The sequence below is a fragment of the Gymnoscopelus microlampas genome (assembly GCF_963454915.1).
Source record: "Gymnoscopelus microlampas genome assembly, chromosome: 21".
Taxonomy (NCBI): Eukaryota; Metazoa; Chordata; class Actinopteri; order Myctophiformes; family Myctophidae; genus Gymnoscopelus; species Gymnoscopelus microlampas.
In genome coordinates, this window is record NC_139958.1 from 37480612 (window position 1) to 37500034 (window position 19423).

Below are 19423 nucleotides of genomic sequence, written 5' to 3' on the forward strand. Positions count from 1 at the left end.
TAACTGGAAAATAACATGGAAAATAAACCCGGAAAAAGGTTCAAGAACACTAACTGGAAAATAACATGGAAAATAAACCCGGAACAAGGTTCAAGAACACTAACTGGAAAATAACAAGGAAAATAACTAGGAAATAACTAGGACTGAGTTAGCTGGCAAAAAGCGTTACCACACACCGGAAGTTTGTGAAACGATCTGCCATCACGTGGAGAGAAGACCATGGCTTTATAGACTGGAGGTGATGGAGATGAAGGAACAGGTGTGCCAAGGTGGGAGCTGGAGCCAAGCCTACGCCCAAAACAGACGCCCACTCATAAAGACACACACACACACACACACACACACACACACACACACACACACACACACACACACACACACACACACACACACACACACACACACACACACACACACACACAAGGACAGACACAAAGACACAGACAGAGACTGTGACAAACTGGGGAGTCTCACCCCCCTAGCTTATTTCTAATTAGAATTATTGACTGTGTTACTTTTGCCCCCTGTTACTTTTGTCCCCAGTCTCCCTGATCATGGTGACATGAGCCAATTTTAATATAGGAAGATGTGTGGAAATATTGGACCTTAAATGTACTGTAAGGAGTTAGAAGGTTTTGTTCATCATTGATAAAAACAGTTACTGTAAATGGACCTCCAAGCTCACAATGAGATTTGAGGTCAAAAGGGGGTGGAGCCTGGAGTCAGCAAAACCAGCTAACTCCACCCCCCTTTGGTGGAGTTAGCTGGTTTAGCAGAAAGTTTGAGGATCCAATGGAGTTAGCTGGTTTTGTCCGAAGCAATCAACACACAGACGTAGAGGGTGTTCAATAGCACTGATTTATGGGGGGGGGAAATGCACAAGCGGAAAAATGTAGTTATCTGGTTTCTGCCGGACAGCAACAAGTATGTATTTAGCCCTTCATTTGTAAAGGAAATGTACATATGAAATTAAATGTAAAAGCAAAAAGAAATACATCTAAAAGAAATGGTGGCCAGTGTTGTCAGGGGCTGACTGTGTTTCATTCAGCAAGGCTGGACTGGGACAAAATATTTGACAGTGACATTTAATTGCCTATCAAATCAAGCATAGCTTGTACCAGCACAGCACCAGAGCATGTGAGTGGAGCGGAGCTGTAGCGGAACGATTGTTAACATAGCGGGGAGCGGGTTTGTAAAAAGATACAGTAGGAGCGAACTCGGAGCGCACCAGATGTTTGACAGACCGACAGACACAGAGAAATCCTCAACAGTGCAACATAGTGCACAGCGCAAGTCCCTGATCAAGATTTAATTCAAATGTATCCGTAATCCACCCAAGTATGTTTAAATACCTAGTATAGTTATATCACCTGCAGATCAAAGAATACGATTTGAAATGCAAGTGAGGGGATGTGGAGTTAGTGGCAGGCCTTACTGGAGCGTGAGTCCGTACACTGTACTGTCTGCAATTGTAATTAACACTGTACGGCGTACAGTGACAGTGTTAATTACAATTGCACCGATGGGACACGAACACACACAACAAAGGGGAGGAGTAGAAGAGACAGGACGAGAAGAGAAAGGAAAGGAGGTGAAAACAATATTCTCTCTGTTCAAGTCAAGCTGGGGTTACCATGCTGTGTAGCATATTATTGTTTCCTTTTATAGCACCACCAGTAGTCCGATTTGTGCAAAACTATTTTTTGGACAGTACAGATTTTTTCCAAAAATCCCGCAAATCGGTACACAGTATCTCTATAGTCATTAAACGCAACTGTCTTTCAGATTTTTCATGTTCCATCCTGATTGGCTTAAATTGGCTTCCAAAGTTTGCAGGAGTGCTCCGTTTTGAACAAAATGCCTCAAATCATGAACAGAGCGTGTAATTTCCGTGAAATTTTGCACGCACATTCCCACTAGGCCAAGGAAGAAATGCCACCTGAAAATGTTAAAATCAGCCTCATGGTGGCGCTGTAACAGGCTGATTCGTGTTTTTACATATAACTGCACCGATCTGTGTAAAACTTTGTCACACGAGCGGAGCTGTAGCGGAACGATTGTTAACATAGCGGGGAGCGGGTTTGTAAAAAGATACAGTAGGAGCGAACTCGGAGCGCACCAGATGTTTGACAGACCGACAGACACAGAGAAATCCTCAACAGTGCAACATAGTGCACAGCGCAAGTCCCTGATCAAGATTTAATTCAAATGTATCCGTAATCCACCCAAGTATGTTTAAATACCTAGTATAGTTATATCACCTGCAGATCAAAGAATACGATTTGAAATGCAAGTGAGGGGATGTGGAGTTAGTGGCAGGCCTTACTGGAGCGTGAGTCCGTACACTGTACTGTCTGCAATTGTAATTAACACTGTACGGCGTACAGTGACAGTGTTAATTACAATTGCACCGATGGGACACGAACACACACAACAAAGGGGAGGAGTAGAAGAGACAGGACGAGAAGAGAAAGGAAAGGAGGTGAAAACAATATTCTCTCTGTTCAAGTCAAGCTGGGGTTACCATGCTGTGTAGCATATTATTGTTTCCTTTTATAGCACCACCAGTAGTCCGATTTGTGCAAAACTATTTTTTGGACAGTACAGATTTTTTCCAAAAATCCCGCAAATCGGTACACAGTATCTCTATAGTCATTAAACGCAACTGTCTTTCAGATTTTTCATGTTCCATCCTGATTGGCTTAAATTGGCTTCCAAAGTTTGCAGGAGTGCTCCGTTTTGAACAAAATGCCTCAAATCATGAACAGAGCGTGTAATTTCCGTGAAATTTTGCACGCACATTCCCACTAGGCCAAGGAAGAAATGCCACCTGAAAATGTTAAAATCAGCCTCATGGTGGCGCTGTAACAGGCTGATTCGTGTTTTTACATATAACTGCACCGATCTGTGTAAAACTTTGTCACACAAATCGGTACACATGATCTCTCATGTGATCAAGACGGATCTGTTAGATGTTTCATATTCCATCCTGATTGGCTAAGATTGTCTAAAGTTTGCAGGAGTGGCCTGTTTTGAACAAAATGCTGCAAATCATGAACACAGCGTCCGATTGCAGTGAAACTTTGCACGCACATTCGCACTATGTTGAGGAACAAATGCCACCCGTTTAACATTGCCCTACTACAGAGCCACCAGGAGGCCGAATTTTGCTAAACTTCTTTTTTTAGCGGTGCCAACCGCTCTAAGCTTGACTTTGTCCGTATGTCCGTCCGTCCGTATCAGCACGGGATGATGAGCACGGGATTTTACACAGCTATAACTCCAGTTTGCAGCATGCCACCAAGTCCAAATATGGTATGTGGACTTAGACCACCAATAGGGACGAGCATGAATTGCTGAAGTTATCACAGCGGGGTCCAGGGACCCCCCGCGGATGTTCTGTCCGTCCGCCCGTTTAGGGCACGGGATTTAAAACAGCTATAACTCCAGGTTGAAGCCTGCCACCAAGTCCTAATTTGGTATGTGGACTTACACCACCAATAGGGACCAGCATGAATTTCTGAAGTTATCACAGCGGGGTCCAGGGACCCCCCGCGTATGTTCTGTCCGTCCGCCCGTTTAGGGCACAGGATTTAAAACAGCTATAACTCCAGTTTGCAGCATGCCACCAAGTCCAAATATGGTATGTGGACTTAGACCACCAATAGGGACGAGCATGAATTGCTGAAGTTATCACAGCGGGGTCCAGGGACCCCCCGCGGATGTTCTGTCCGTCCGCCCGTTTAGGGCACGGGATTTAAAACAGCTATAACTCCAGGTTGAAGCCTGCCACCAAGTCCTAATTTGGTATGTGGACTTACACCACCAATAGGGACCAGCATGAATTTCTGAAGTTATCACAGCGGGGTCCAGGGACCCCCCGCGTATGTTCTGTCCGTCCGCCCGTTTAGGGCACAGGATTTAAAACAGCTATAACTCCAGTTTGCAGCATGCCACCAAGTCCACATTTGGTATGTGGACTTACACCACCAATAGGGACGAGCATGAATTGCTGAAGTTATCAAAGCGGGGTCCAGGGACCCCCCGCGTATGTAATGTCCGTCCGCCCGTTTAGGGCACGGGATTTAAAACAGCTATAACTCCAGTTTGCAGCATGCCACCAAGTCCACATTTGGTATGTGGACTTAGACCACCAATAGGGACCAGCATGAATTGCTGAAGCCCCGCCCCCTCTGTCTTCCCATTGGCTGGCCTTTACACAGCCATAACTCACGTTCGCAGCATGCTACGGAGTACAAATTTTGTGCATGGACTAAAACCACCAATAGGGACAAACTGTAATTACTTAAGCCCCGCCCCCTCTGTCTGCCCATTGGCTGGGCTTTAAACAGCCATTATTCCAGTTTGCAGCATGCTACCAAGTACAAATTTGGTAAGTGGACTCAGACCACCAATAGGGACGAACTGAAATGAGTTACGCCCCGCCCCAAAGGCACCGCTTCCTTCACACAGGGTGTGATTTTTTTAATACTCCTACACATTTTGTCCAAACATCATGCAAATCAGTACATATTATCTCTACAGTCAAGTGATCAAGGCGGTTCCGTCCAATTTTTCATATTCCATCCTGATTGGCGAATTCGTAACATTGCTGGCCCACAATAAACTACCTGACCTGGCGGAGCACTTTTTCAAGTTATTTTTCTTTTCTTTTTGCAGACAATAACATACAAGACCACCAGTAAAATATCTACTATCGTAAAACTAACTTTTGTGTATGTCTGCTTTCTTAAAGGAAACAAAGGTCATGGTTCCATTGATCATGCGGACCACCAGGAACAGCGCATAGTTAGTGTGGATAAAGCAACAGATGACGGACCAATGCCAGTCTACAAAGGTTACGCTGGGGTTGGGAAGAACAATAGTGTGAACCTACCTGTGGATAATAAAACAGCTATTGCAACAGCCTACATACTGAAGAGCTATTGGACCACCAAATTCCTCCCTGTGCTCTACAGCATAATGTTTGTTGTGAGCCTGTTTGCCAACCTCATGGCTTTGTGGGTGTTTCTGTTCAGGACCAAGGAGAAGCGTCCATCAGCGATCTACATGGCCAACCTGGCTCTGTCTGACGTGCTTTTTGTCATCTGGATCCCCCTAAAGATCGCTTACCACTTTAATGGAAATGACTGGATCTATGGAGAGAGGCTGTGCAAAGTCTTGGTGGTGTTCTTCTATGGGAACATGTACTGCTCCATCCTCTTCATTGCCTGTCTCAGTGTACAGAGGTGCTGGGTTGTGGTCTACCCTTTTTCTGAGCAGAACAACAAAATGGCAATTGGTGTCTGTGTGTCCATCTGGGTTTTCATCTGGACCACTATCATTCCTCTATACCAGTATGATCATACAGTTAGGGTCATAGACCTCAATATTACCACCTGCCATGATGTCAGTGCCATATGGGACATAAACAACCCTTTCGCTTCTGTCAAGTACCCTTATTACTACTTCACGATAACCGCCACAGTTGTGTTTTTCATTGTCATATTGATTGTTGTGGCCTATGTCGTTATGTTATGGCACCTGGAGAAGAAGACAGTACGTAACGTAAACAGAACAGCAGAAAAGAACCGTCACAGAGCTTTGGTGATAATTGCGACAGTAGCATTCGCGGTGTGTTTCATCCCCAGTAACATAATGCTGGTGATTCATTACTCTCTGCTGCGCAATGGGGAGACTAATACTGGATATGGCAACTATAGCATCACTCTGTGTTTGGCCAGCCTTAACAGTTGTCTAGACCCCTGTATTTATTACTTTGTGTCAGATGACTTCAGAAAACATGTGAAGAACACACTGCGTTGTAGGAGCAGAAGGACTGTGGAGAGAATAGAGTATGTGGAGAAATACTGTAGGAATAACAACTCCTATGTGCCTGGGGATACAGACAGCAGTAGAGGAGAGTGAGGAGGACTCTGGGAAGACACTGGTGTACGATATGGCATACTGTCGACTGTGCACTGCCTGTACTTTCTATCCTGACCCACCAATACTTATGTTCACCTTGTGACAGTGGGGAAGAATAAATAGGACTCTTCATAACAATAGATAGTGTGATTGGTCACGCTACATTTTCTGAGAACGTGGGATGAAACGAGGTACAGCAATAGATAACTTCTGCAAAAGAGAAACGATCATATTTCCACTGCACAGTACCGGCTTAACTTACCTTGGCTCTCAGGCCCGGATCTAGCCAAATTCTCACAAGGTTAATTCACCCATGCACACAATGATGCGACTTGCAAACGTGTATTAGAATTTTTTTGCCCTATATCGGTGCCCCCCTCTAGATGGCGCCCTAGGCGGCCGCCTAGGTCCTCTATACGCAGTGTTTCCCAACCTCGGCAGGCGGACCATTATTGTGCCGCGACGTAATGCTAGGTGTACTGCGAGGCCGTGCAAAGGTGTGAACCCAACACCCCGGGAACAATAGCGCTATCGTCCGTCAATAGATACGGGCATACGGCCATCGTCCGTCTCAGGGACACACAGCCACGCCTGAGTCCATTCAGTGAAGGTAGTCAGCGACCATCACCCATAGAAATGCAAATATGTACCTGGCAGTACTGTATAAAAAGGGCACAGGGAGTATGCTTTGGCAGTGCACTCAGTCAGTACTACAACAAATGAAACTTGTTAAAATATTCAGAGCCAGTCCACCGTACCAGGAAGAAGAGGGGCTGTCAAATGCCCATATTATAATCTGCCATGAACGCATGTCCAACAATAAAACCCATGTAGGCTACTAACGTTAAAACAACATAAGTGTTCTTATAAGGTGCTTCTAAATCGCTCAAGTGTGTTCGTGTCAACATACAACCGTGTTGTTTGTGGTATTTAATTACTCTACGGAGTGACGGCCGAGAGGATCTCATCATCTCTCACAAGCCGCGGTGCCGTCAATATAATATAACCGGCCCACCTCGCCCCAAAACATGCTCTCCCCAAAACATGCTCTCCCCCATTTTCATTTTCTAACCTTATCCGATAAGGTTAGAAATAAGTTTAGGGTTAGCCATATTAGTTTTACTGAGGTTACGTTTAGGAATAAGGTTAGGTTTAGGCATAGTTTAATGAGGTTACGTTTAGGAATACCGAATACAGCCGGATTTGTCCCGGGGTGACTGTTTTGGTGTTCGTCTGTAGTTGGCAACCGCGCATGCATTCGCAATAATGCTATCAGGATCAGACTATTAGATATTATTATCAGATATTAAGTATATTGGGTTTAGTACCAAATAAGTTTTACTCTGGGACGGTGAAATCAAACTCCTCCATTCATTGAACTGACCCAAGTTTATATATTTGTAGGCCAAAATGGTCAAGGTTTCTTTATACCTGCCCTATAATCTGTGTATGTGTGTGGTGTGATTTGATGTGATACATTTAATTTGACTTGGTTCCACAGATAAATATTGTGAAAATGCACAACACGAACAACGCCTCCCAACGTGAGCTTGTAGATCAGTTATTTTCACAATATTTGGCCAATGTTTAACCAGTTTTTATAGTATAGTTTGTTGATTACTTTTGATGCAGTAATGGTCTTTTATTTTTTTGTAGGTATTAAAAAGGTCTTAAAAGTCCTTAAATTGTCACTTATGTTGGCTCTACACTCCTTTTTAACATTTTGTACACACCACTATGAAAAGTCAGTTTATCACAATCTGTGGGGTAAATTTATGGAATGGTCTGGATATGGAACTCAAACAAAGCACAAATATTGTACAGTTTAAGAGGATGTATAAAAATACATTCTTAGCTGTTATAAAGTGGAAGAAGGGGTGTGTTGATTGTATTGGCTTTATACATTTTTTGACACTTGGTGTCACTAGGACGCAGGGATTGTGTATAAATGATAGTATGAGTAGTATACAGTAGTGATATATTAGGAGGATATTATCTATATGACACATATAGAAATATCGATGGGGGAGGCAGTGGCTCAGGGGTAGAGTGGCCGGGTAGAGTGAACTGGAAACCGCAAGGTTCCCAGTTCCATCCCGGGCTGGGGCGCTCCCCCAGAGTTAGTGTTGAAGTGTCCTTGAGCAAGACGCTGACCCCCTAATTGCTCCCAATGAGCAGGTTGGTGCCTTGCATGGTTTCCTCCACCATCGGTGTGTAAATGGGTGAATGGCACAATCAATGTAAAGCGCTTTGGATAAAAGCGCTATATAAATGCACCATTTGCCATTTAATTAACATACAGCAAGTATATATATGTATATAATATTCATTATCGTCTAAAGCATATGTGTATTATAGATGGACTTTAGGTGGGGATTGATATGTACAGTTTGTGGATGTTTTGGTGCAAATGTATTGTATGTTGTTTTTTGTTTGTTGTATTTTATTGTGGATGGTGAACATAATAAAAGTGCTAAAACAGGCTTGTGTGAACTTTCATGGCAATTGAACGCTGTGTTTATGATGTGAGGCATTTTGTTCAAAACGAGCCACTCCTGCAAACTTTAGATGCCAATCTTAGCCAATCAGGATGGAATATGAAAAAACTGACAGAGCCGTCTTGATCAAATGACTATAAAGATAATGTGTACCGAACCGATTTGCGTGATGTTTGGACAAAATCTGTAGGAGTAATATCCAAAAATTGTTGACGGACAGACGAAAGTACACACACTTAGTTGACAGGGGCGTAAACATAGTCTCGGGCACAACTTCGGCCTGGCAAAGTCAACACTAATGCAGATCCAATTGCTATGGAGTAAAGAATGGCCAGAAGAAAAGAAAGGCTTTGTTATGGTTTCATGCTGCTGTCAGCAACAGGCAAGTACAGAGGGGGACGCTGAGGGGGCCTGATTGCCCCTGATGCCCAAAGTGCCCTGCCCACTTACATTTTTGAGCACTTCCAATTTTGTCTGCTCACTTTGTGTCATCACTTCTAATTTGTCTTGTTTATCCTGTATCCTGCATGAGTTCGCTTTCCTGGTTGGATTAACATTGGTATCCTGACCTGAACATGCATTTTCACTCTAGCAATGATTGCTATCAGACTGTATAGCTATTTTAACGTTTTATTTTTTCTTTAACAAAAACAGAGATCAGTTACTGCACATTCTGTTTAAAAAATGTGTCAAGAATCTAAAAGCTCCGACATTGAGAACCAGTGCACTAGGATAGGCTATAAGGTATCTTGCCTTCAGTTCCAGCCCACCATGAGTATGTCACAATTCCACCTTTATGTTATCAAGAGATAAAAACATGGATATGAAGCTAGAGTAGGAGATATATTATTATGGGTCTGTGTGTTGGGAACCTACATGCAGTATAAGGTTATAGACTAATTGTATATTGCAGTAGCTCATCACCATCTGAGCTATTCAATTTCATTATATCATTTTATAAGTACAGTACTAATTGCCTCTACAGTACATGTTAAATCTACAATGAGAAAATCAGTTGTTCTGCCCTCATTCAATATAATTTTGATTCAAGCATCTTTTGGGGAAAAAAATAATAATAATAAAATAAACGAAAAAAAGTAACACAGTCCCCTCACATATTAGAAGGACAACGTCAATCACCAGAACCAAGGACGTGTGTTTTCAATGAATCTAACATGGTTAAGAAGATGGAGATTGAAGTTGCAATGGATTTGTAAAGGAAGGGGGTGTGTCTGATAAAAAATAATATCAAATATCTAAATACTGAATCAAGCAACTTAAAAACTGTCTGTGGTCCTCACAAAAGCTAGAGTAGATAAAATGACCCCAAACATGTTTGAAAGTGAAATATCTTTCAGCAAAACAGAAAATGACTTGATTTACTGTATATGTACTATACAATATGTAATTATAGTGTCCCATTCACAATTGAAAATGTGGTTAAGACACAAAACAATATTGAGCTCAAGTATATAGGGTTTAAGTGTTTAACCTTCCCCTGTCACCTGTTACTCATCCTATGGTATGTAAAGCAATGACGAAAAGGGTCATTCAAAAAACACAGCATGATGAAACACTTAGGAGGACCTGTCATAACATGGCAGTTCATAAATAAACCGTGGCTGTAGGTCATCACAAACTAACAATAAACACTTTTAACTATGACTCATGAACTCATGAAGGTGTCTTGGTCTGCTTAACTAAACGTGGGTGTGCTGAATCCCTCTAATGAGGCAATCACCACAAGGTCACTGTCCGAGGTGCTGAAACAGTTCTGAAACTACATCTTCAACAAGCTGTGTGAAATGAATTGTGATGCTCTCAATGAAGCAGGTGAACAATTTCTTCTTTGGCAGAGGACATTTTAAAAGGGTCAGAGTAGATCAGAGCTATAGCCTAGCAAGGCTAGGCTCATGCGTCCTCTCTCTCCCTGTGTTCTTCTCTCAAGCCTCCCAAAAGCACCCCCCCCCCCACCCCCCCACATGTCTCAAAAACATATTAATATCCATTCTCACAAGTTAAGGCACCTTAACCTTTGTGTTGCCGGGGCCCCGGGCTGGGAAGGACCAACACAGAAGAGCAGATCCCAGCTGCCGTACAGGTTGGGCTACATGTTTAGAGACAGCCATAAACTAACAGTGACGTTGATGCTTTACAAATCTGTTAACATTCTCCGTGAATGAAACGAGTGTTGTGATTGGTCAAAAAATATTGTTTCCGGGGGAAACGGAAATCCTGTCCACTCAGGACTTCCTAGACACTCGCTGCTTTAGGTCGTGACCAGGCTCTTCTCTTCGCAGATGAGTGAGGCTGGGACCGAGGTTACATGAGGACTGCTTACACATGACATGAGAAACAGCTGGGGAAGACATGAACACTTAAAAGGAACATAACATACCAGTAAGACTCCCTAATCGGGAGATAAGCGACCGTAGGTCACATGTATACAGAAGAGGGCTGTAACGGCGATTGGTTCCTAGTTGTGTGGGCAATGGATAGAGCTGTTGGTGTGTGTGTGTGTGGTGTGGGAGAGAGAGTGTGTTTATAGGGGAAAGGAGGGATTGTTTGTGGGGGGCAAGCCCCCGAGTTACGGCATTTTATGTGAGCTGCAGTGGCAGGGGGTCCTCCACTGGGGGCGCCACCACTTTTGCATCCGTTCTGGAGCACCAGGAGTGGGTGGTCCCCGGGAATGCCCCGTGAGCAGCCCCGTTGGGGTGGTCATTTGGTAATTTGTCCACATGTGCTCATTTTTTACACTTGGGGGTCCCCGAGGCAGCTGGGGGTCCCTGGAGCTCCGGGGGTCCTTGGAGGGTGCAGTTTGGCAGGTAAGGAGTGTGTGTGAAATGTGGCATGGATCGGGGCAATGGGTGCGGAGATATGAGCAGGGCAAAAGTGTGACGTGTGTGACGGAGTGACGGAGTGACGGACGGACACCTGGAGCAGCTTTCTGTAGTAAGTGCGACCTACGGTCGCAATAAATACAAGACCTTGACAAGACAGGCAATGTCTGTGACATTCACTTCCGCCTGGCATTCCATTGCAAAAACAGACAACATGCAGAGCCTGGGGCACAGTCTTACCTCCACATGCTGCTTCCTGCAAGCAGGATGAAACAGACACTCATCCTGTGGTATGTAAAGCAAAGGACAGGAATGGTCTTTCAAAAACCACCGCATGGCCTGTGGTATGTAAAGCAAAGGCAGGAATGGACTTTCAAAAACCACCGCATTGCGAAACACTGTACCTGCCATCTACGTATGCTCAAGCCATCTACAGTACGTATGCTCAAGCCATCTACAGTATAAGTAAAGCCACCTATGTTGTTGGTAAGTCAGGCTCTGGAGAGAAGGGGTAGGTACTCTAACAGATGCCAACACTTCAGGGTGGGACTCTTACAACACTCAAGGACATTTTTTCTAGTGAAAAGAGAAGAAGACACACACAAGCCTCAAGAATCATGGCCTCAATACGATTACTGTCAGTGGTGCTATTTTTCACCTGGATTTCTACATCAAATGCATTGAGGTCAACAGGTAAGGATGGAAGTTGTTTCGATGTAGTTGAACAGTTTTTATGTACCTGTAGGACAAATATATCTTAACATAATGTTTGTGGAATTTGGGAAACTATTTCAAAATAAACACATATGTTTAAGTAAGAATATAATATGAGTGCTTTAAACCACAAGATCCACAACAATAACATGAATAATAATACATAATAAATATATGTGTACGCTGTGTATTCCAGATGGTATTACAAAGTCCCATTTTACATTATATCTTAGTAATGACTATTTCTCTTTCACAACCCTACACTTGAACATAAAACCTAAAATTAATTTAACAGAGCTTACCAGGCATGAGGCATGAAATGTATCATCAAGTAACGTTATTAAAAACATGAAGAGGGTTGCTTGCTAAAAAAGTACCCCCAGCACGGATGCGTTTTGGCTGAGTGCTGAAAAACGCCTGTATGTTGCCCATACCTATCTACATAGACCCAATATCCTAACACAGATTTCTGTGAGAGCTGGTATTCTTTTTATGCTTGAAACAACTCTTCTGTACCATGCACCGGTAAATGAATGACTTGGAAAAAAAATAGTTTTACTGTTCTTAAGCTATCTCAATTTCATCTCAACAGATGTAACAGATGGTTTCCTTGGGAAGCTTGTGGTGGACCGCAACCTCAGTTTGGTTAATGAAACAGCTATAGTTCGTGTGGATAAAGCAGCAGCTGACATATTGAAGAGTCATCTGACCACCATCTTCCTCCCCATCCTCTACATCATAGTGTTTGTTGTGGGCCTGCCTGCCAACACCATGGCTTTGTGGGTGTTTATGTTCAGGACCAAGGAGAAGCATCCATCAGCGATCTACATGGCCAACCTGGCTCTGTCTGACGTGCTTTTTGTCATCTGGATCCCCCTGAAGATCGCTTACCACTTTAATGGAAATAACTGGATCTATGGAGAGGGGCTGTGCAAAGTCTTGGTGGGGTTCTTCTATGGGAACATGTACTGCTCCATCCTCTTCATTGCCTGTCTGAGTGTACAGAGGTGCTGGCTTGTGGTCGACCCTTTTTCTGAGCAGAAAGGGAACAACAAAATTGCAATTGGTGTCTGTGTGACCATCTGGGTTTTCATCTGGACCACCACCATTCCTCTATACCAGTATGATCACACATTTAGAGTCATAGACCTCAGTATTACCACCTGCCATGATGTCAGTGCCATATGGGACATAAAGGACCCTTTCGCTTCTGTCAAGTACCCTTATTACTACTTCATGTTAATGGCCACTGTTGTATTTCTTATTCCTTGCATAGTGATCGTTGTGGCCTATGTCCTTATGTTCCGGTATCTGGAGAAGAGGCCGGTACGTAATGTAGACAGAACAACAGTAGAAAAGAACCGTCACAAAATGTTGGTGTTGATGGTGACAGTACTGGTGACATTCCTGGTGTGTTTCATCCCCAGTAACATAATGCTGGTGATTCATTACTATCTGCTGAGCATTGGGGAGATAAATAATGGATATGGTTTCTACATCACCACTCTGTGTTTGGCCAGCCTTAACAGTTGTCTAGACCCCTTTATTTATTACTTTGTGTCAGATGACTTCAGAAAGGATGTGAAGAACACACTGCTTTGTAGGAGCAGGAGAACTGTGGCGAGTATAGAGTCTGTGGAGAAATACTGTAGGAAGAACAAACCCTATGTGCCTGTGAATACAGACAGCAGTAGCTGCTAAGCAAACAGTGTGTGTGTGTGTGTGTGTGTGTGTGTGTGTGTGTGTGTGTGTGTGTGTGTGTGTGTGTGTGTGTGTGTGTGCGTGCGTGCGTGCGTGCGTGCGTGCGTGCGTGCGTGCGTGCGTGCGTGCGTGTACGTAGTGTCCCCTCTGTTGCTATTGGCTTCATGTTGAACTTTGAGTGGAGCGGCAGACAGTGGAAATACACCTACTGTATTCTACAGGCTACAGTCACTTTGTGACTTTTTGAAACAGTTTGCTAGCTAACTCGTGCCATCTGGATGAAGATACAGAACTTTGAAATGTGAAAATGTTCTTTTTAGTAGGAGTTTTGTCCCTTCAGCCATTGTGGCATCAAACAAGCTGCCTCGCTGATAGGATGTTTATGTTTTTCGTGTATTTTGGGGACTTCATGTATTGTCTTGGTGTTATGGTGTTATGTTGTTTTGTGCTATGGTTATGTGTTATTCTGTTGGAACAGACTGTGAAGATGCATCTTCCCTGGATGGCAGACCCGTCAGAACTGTTTGTTCTCCTTGTTTAAATGTCCAAAGAATGATGATATGAATAAAGCTCACTAGAAGACTATAGCCTATTAAGTTTTATTGGAAAAAGAAAAGATCAGAGCATAAAAACAACCAGATGACAGCGAAGGGACATTTAAGGACTTTTAAGACCTTTTTAATGCCTTGAAACAAAGGGAGGGCTGAAGCATGTCCACTGGAAACCAGAGATGCCACTATCACACAATGGCCCTGACAGTCTTAACACTTTGCCTGAAGCCTAAGAGTGCCTGAGTCACTTTCAAAGATCCCCCCCCCCCCCCTCTCTCTCTCTCTCTCTCTCTCTCTCTCTCTCTCTCTCTCTCTCTCTCTCCTTAGACTGAAGGACTGGGTTTGAGTATTTCACATTGTTAAACATATTTTGATTTAATTGACTTTAGATTAGCAGGTTCACACAAAGTTGTTTAAAAAAAAATGTTATCAGTAAACATAACAATAAAACAACATTTCCCATTTTCCACTTTTTATTTCAGGTTCTTTGACTGTATGACTGTATGACCTGTATGACTAATGCTTAGAGATTTTATTGATTGCTAAGATACAGTTTTCAATGTTTCTGATGCCTCTTCCTAATTTTAGGACTAGAATTTGAATTCTGTATCAAAACTTAAACCTTGTGAGACCTTGGGGTGCAATGGTAGTGCATCTGCACTGCATCAGAAGTTATACGTGTTTAAATCATGTCGGCGGGATTTCAAAATGTAAACGTAGCTCTCTCAAAGAGATGAAGTTTGAGAGTGTTGACCTCTTTCCACAATACTGCAGATCAGAAAGTTGTATATACAACTGAAGTCAGAAACAGTTATTTTAATATAGGTATTTTTGTCTCAGGCATAATGGTAAGACAGTGAGATATAGAGTAGGTAGTACAAGAAATGCATCTCGGCTATACTGGCAAGAGTGAGAGGAAGGCACGAGGCAGTGCTGATCCTGAGATTATGGGGTGTAATCAGTATCTACTGTATATAAAATACATGCAAATCCACACCCAAAGTTGGGCAGGTGCTAAGCAAATTTATTGATTGATTGAATACTTTATTTAGCAGTTTGCAAAAAAAAACACAGAAAGTATAGTTCTATACAAACGGATGCTAAAAAGGATTAAACCCAAGAAAGCACTATGGCATGTTTCCATTGGGGTCCTGTGTATTCAATTCATCGAAAATGTTTTATTGTTTTATGTTTTATTGCACGTGAGTGCTACAGTACAGCAGCACCCAGGTGGTGCAATAATAAATGTGCAACTGGAGCCCACAGTGTGCGAGCATTCTCTTTTGGTTTGCCTGTAATCAGTATCTGACTTCCAATCTGGACATTGTGAGTTTAAATACCGGCAGATTCAGAACATTTAATAAAGTTATAGTGCCTCTAAGTCTAAGACAATGTGGCGAGAGAGTTAGATGAAGTCATTGTTAGTTTGTATTGTTAACTGATAGTATATTTGATTGCAACTACATAGTTTAAGGACTCTTTCCTTCTCTATGATTTATAATGAATGAATGAATGAGTTTTATTTCGAACATTGTTTAAAAAAGACAAATAAAATACAAAACCATCCGAAAAGGAGTAGGATGAAGTCCAAAAACCTCTTAAATATGATGTTTGTATATGCCTTCTTGAAGTGATTCACATTTGGACTTTGTTTTACCTCCACACTCCATGAACTGAAATGCACATACTTTTCAATGTTGAACTAACATAATGTATTTTGAGATTAAGCTCCCGTCTTAAATTGTAACCCCCCTCTCTATCACCGAACATTTTTTGTATGTTACCTGGCAATAGCTTGTTTCTTGCTCTAAACATAATTAGTGCAGTCTTGTATTTGACTATAGTCTATAGCCTATTTTTCATTTCACTACATCTTTAAGCCGAGCTTTGCCCTTAGGCTATGGAATACTCTCCCCTTGACCTCAGAACTATGGCCTCTGAGGCCATCTTAAAAGAAAACTGTTAAAGACTCACCTGTTCAAACAGGCTTTCACATAGCCCCTTTGTGATTACAGCTCTGTGTGTTGAGACATCTCCCTTATTCTGAGTTTGTTTGTTTTCTTTGACTCTTTTTGGTTGATTTGCTATATGGCGATTGTTTTATTCTGTTTTTGATTATTTTATTGATATGCTTGTGAAGCACTTTGTGACTATCAATGTCTGTGAAAGGTGCTCTACAAATAAAGTTTATTTTCTTACTTACTATCACGATCTGTCTCTCCACCTGTCTATTTCTACACTCCCACATTGGCAGTTGCCTGACAATAACCCATCTGTTTCCATTTCACTAATCAGCTTTGCAGCGTATTAAACTGGACTCTTTCTGTACAGTATACATTCATTGCTAGATCCGAGCTGATGTTACATGTCTTAGTCTGCCCTGCAATCACTTGCAATGTGATTCTCTGAATATTCTGTCAGTTGAATAATAAGTGGTTTGTCTGTCAGTTTGATTGAAGTCTTTGTCCCCCTACCTCAATTATGTGCGTGTTGTTCTCTCAAACCTGTCTTGCTCTTGAGGGGGTCTGTCTGTCTGTCTGTCTGTCTGTCTGTCTGTCTGTCTGTCTGTCTGTCTGTCTGTCTGTCTGTCTGTTCTCTCTCCCTCTCTCCCTGTCTCTATGTCTGCCCCCTCTTTCTGTCTTGCCCTTTCTCTCTGTCTCTCGCTCACACTTTCCTTTCTTTCTGTTTTTCCTTATTCCTCCATCTCTTCCATTGTTATTTTCATCCTTTTCATCCTTCTTCCTCCAGAATGGCTGGTGGGACACTGTGCTGGGAACATTGGTATCTTCCCAATCTGTTTTGCCTACAGGGAAACCCCCAGTGTGAAACACGCCACCAGCCCCAATGTGGAACACACTACCAGCCCCAATGTGGAACACGCCACCAGCCCCAAATGTGGAACACGCCACCAGCCCCAAATGTGGAACACGCCACCAGCCCCAATGTGGAACACGCCACCAGCCCCAATGTGGAACACACCATCAGAAAGTATTAAATATTGCATAAATATTGTTCATATTATGTCAAGACTGTCTCTCCGCCCTACATATCTATATGTACGAGGACTGACCACATGGTGCAGTTGACGTGGATACTATTTAAGACACGCACTGATTAGCCCCACGTGGGTGGTAAGGTTTTTTTCTGTAGATAACCTTTGTTTTAAGCTCCTCACTCATGCAGTATGTAGTATTCATGTAGTTTGTTCAAGCACTTGCAATTGTTCTTTTTGATAATTCAGGCAAGTCATGTTTGTAATGGTCAGTTATTCATATTGTAGATTTGGGGGTTTGAATACAATTAGAACAAATTAAAAAATAGGTAACGTTTTTTGTAAACAATGACAATAGCTATAGAATATAATCAGTCACAATACTTGAGTCGAGCATATACAATTTGACAGTTGCCCGACATACTTAAGCAGAACTGCTGTAAGTGACATCATGAACAGGCAAGACACATTTGATTTGACCGAACACATGATTGTTCTAATAAAGAAATAAGCCAAGAAGCCATGGCTTACAGTGATGTTTTGAATTTTTGTTAAGCGCGACATGGTGGAGCAGAGTGCCTGACAACTTAATAAAACGGCTAGCAGATATGGCAACATGAAAATCATAGACATACAGTATCCCAATTAAAACAGTATTTTAATAACAAGTTTCACTACAAAAAAAAAGCTGCAAAGAAAGTAGACCTGCACAAACAAGGACATTGCTGAACAGTGAATATTGTTGGTGCAGTATTACTGATAGTTGGGGTCACTATTGTATACCTGTTGGATTGTTGTACTGTACTTTATCTTATAGAACCTTTGCTAATACCATTGTGCCTCTAAACATAAGCAAATGGATGTCCTGAATATAATACTGTAGTGTCTTTTCTCACTTAAAAAATGAGGAAAACGGGGCTTCTCTACTTTAATGGGTTCCTCTAATTTTGGGAATAAAATAGAAAGGTGCACTCAGTAGAGTGCAAATGTCTGCCATTAGGCATGCCTTCCTCCAACGTATATATTATATAAATTAAAAATGAAATTCAAAGCGCAAGGGAGGGAAATTGGTGCAGAGGGCTGGGGATGGCAGGTTCTGTTTTTGTTTTTTTGTTGTTTTCCGGACGTTTTTTAGGATGGGGTAGATGTTTTCAAACGCCTCATAAATGTCTCCTCTCACCTTGGCACCTGTCAACACGAGCCTTCCAGACACAAAGATGAGCAGGACAATTCTGGGCTTTATCATTCTATAGATCAGCCCTGGAAAGATCTCTGGCTCATAGGTGCTGAACTGCTGGTGTCCGAGGAACAGTCTCTGTATATCAATGGGGAACTTCACATCACAGCTGGCCACCATGTTCTGAACCTTAAAGCCGACGAATTTGACGGGGAATCCCATCTTTTGCACGAGACGGGCAAACTTCCTTGCCGCTAAACGGGACTGCTCTTCACTCTTGGATCCGGCGCACACCATCTTTCCGGAGCTAAAGATGAGAGCAGTGGTCCTGGGCTCTTGTATTCTCATGATGACGGCACCAAAACGCTTGGGGGTGTACTCGGCATTCCTGGCTCTGAGTACGATGGACTTCAGATCCAGCTTGCAGCCCAGATCGACTGAAGATACTACGTTGTGTAGCCGCGGCACTATTCCAGAGCCCTCTGGGGCTGTTGCGGCAGGTGTGACGGGGGTCATGGGGTTATAGATAGTGGTGTAGAGGGGGGTGTTCCCTGGTAGGGCGGTAGTGGTGGAGCCTCCCACTGCCTGTGAGTCAGTGCTCTGCCTATCATTCCAGTCCTCTGTTCCAGCTGGGAGGCAGTCGTAATCTTTGGTTTCATCATGGTCTTCGGTTTCATCATGGTCTTCGGTTTCATCATAATCTTCGGTTTCATCATAATCTTCGGGTGCATCATCAAAGGGGTCAGAAGAGTTCTGAGTATGGAACATACGATAAGATTGGCCTTCCATTTGAATAATAACTTAGGTTTGTCGAGTTGGTTGAGTCAATCGGCTGTTAGTTTTCACAGTAATCGTTAGTACACTGCCTTTCCTATAGGTGTGTCATTGCATTAGCTTTCAAACTAACAATTAATCAATTGAACACATTCAATTGCTCAACTCATGTCTTAGTCTGTCTATGTAAGCCCGGGGGGCAGCTTATTAACAGATCATTTGTGACGTGGTGTGATGTCACATGCTGT

General features: G+C 42.8%; 3 protein-coding genes across 3 annotated transcripts; 2 read left to right on the forward strand and 1 right to left on the reverse strand.

Annotated features, from left to right (window-relative positions):
* Positions 1-241: 241 nt before the first annotated feature.
* Positions 242-6006, forward strand: LOC311037278 (proteinase-activated receptor 2-like; the record flags this gene model as incomplete). The annotated part of the gene is made up of 2 exons (XM_084046400.1): positions 242-269; positions 4757-6006. 2 exons carry the CDS (start codon positions 242-244, stop codon positions 5926-5928), a joined length of 1200 nt encoding a protein of 399 aa, XP_083902526.1. The 3' UTR covers positions 5929-6006.
* Positions 6007-11600: 5594 nt separating this feature from the next.
* LOC311037279 (proteinase-activated receptor 2-like) lies at positions 11601-13681 on the forward strand (the record flags this gene model as incomplete). The annotated part of the gene is made up of 3 exons (XM_084046401.1): positions 11601-11610; positions 12177-12179; positions 12573-13681. 3 exons carry the CDS (start codon positions 11601-11603, stop codon positions 13679-13681), a joined length of 1122 nt encoding a protein of 373 aa, XP_083902527.1.
* A 4576-nt stretch (positions 13682-18257) lies between these two features.
* Positions 18258-19169, reverse strand: LOC311037280 (uncharacterized protein; the record flags this gene model as incomplete). The annotated part of the gene is made up of 1 exon (XM_084046402.1): positions 18258-19169. One exon carries the CDS (start codon positions 19167-19169, stop codon positions 18258-18260), a length of 912 nt encoding a protein of 303 aa, XP_083902528.1.
* Between the last annotated feature and the right edge of the window lie 254 nt (positions 19170-19423).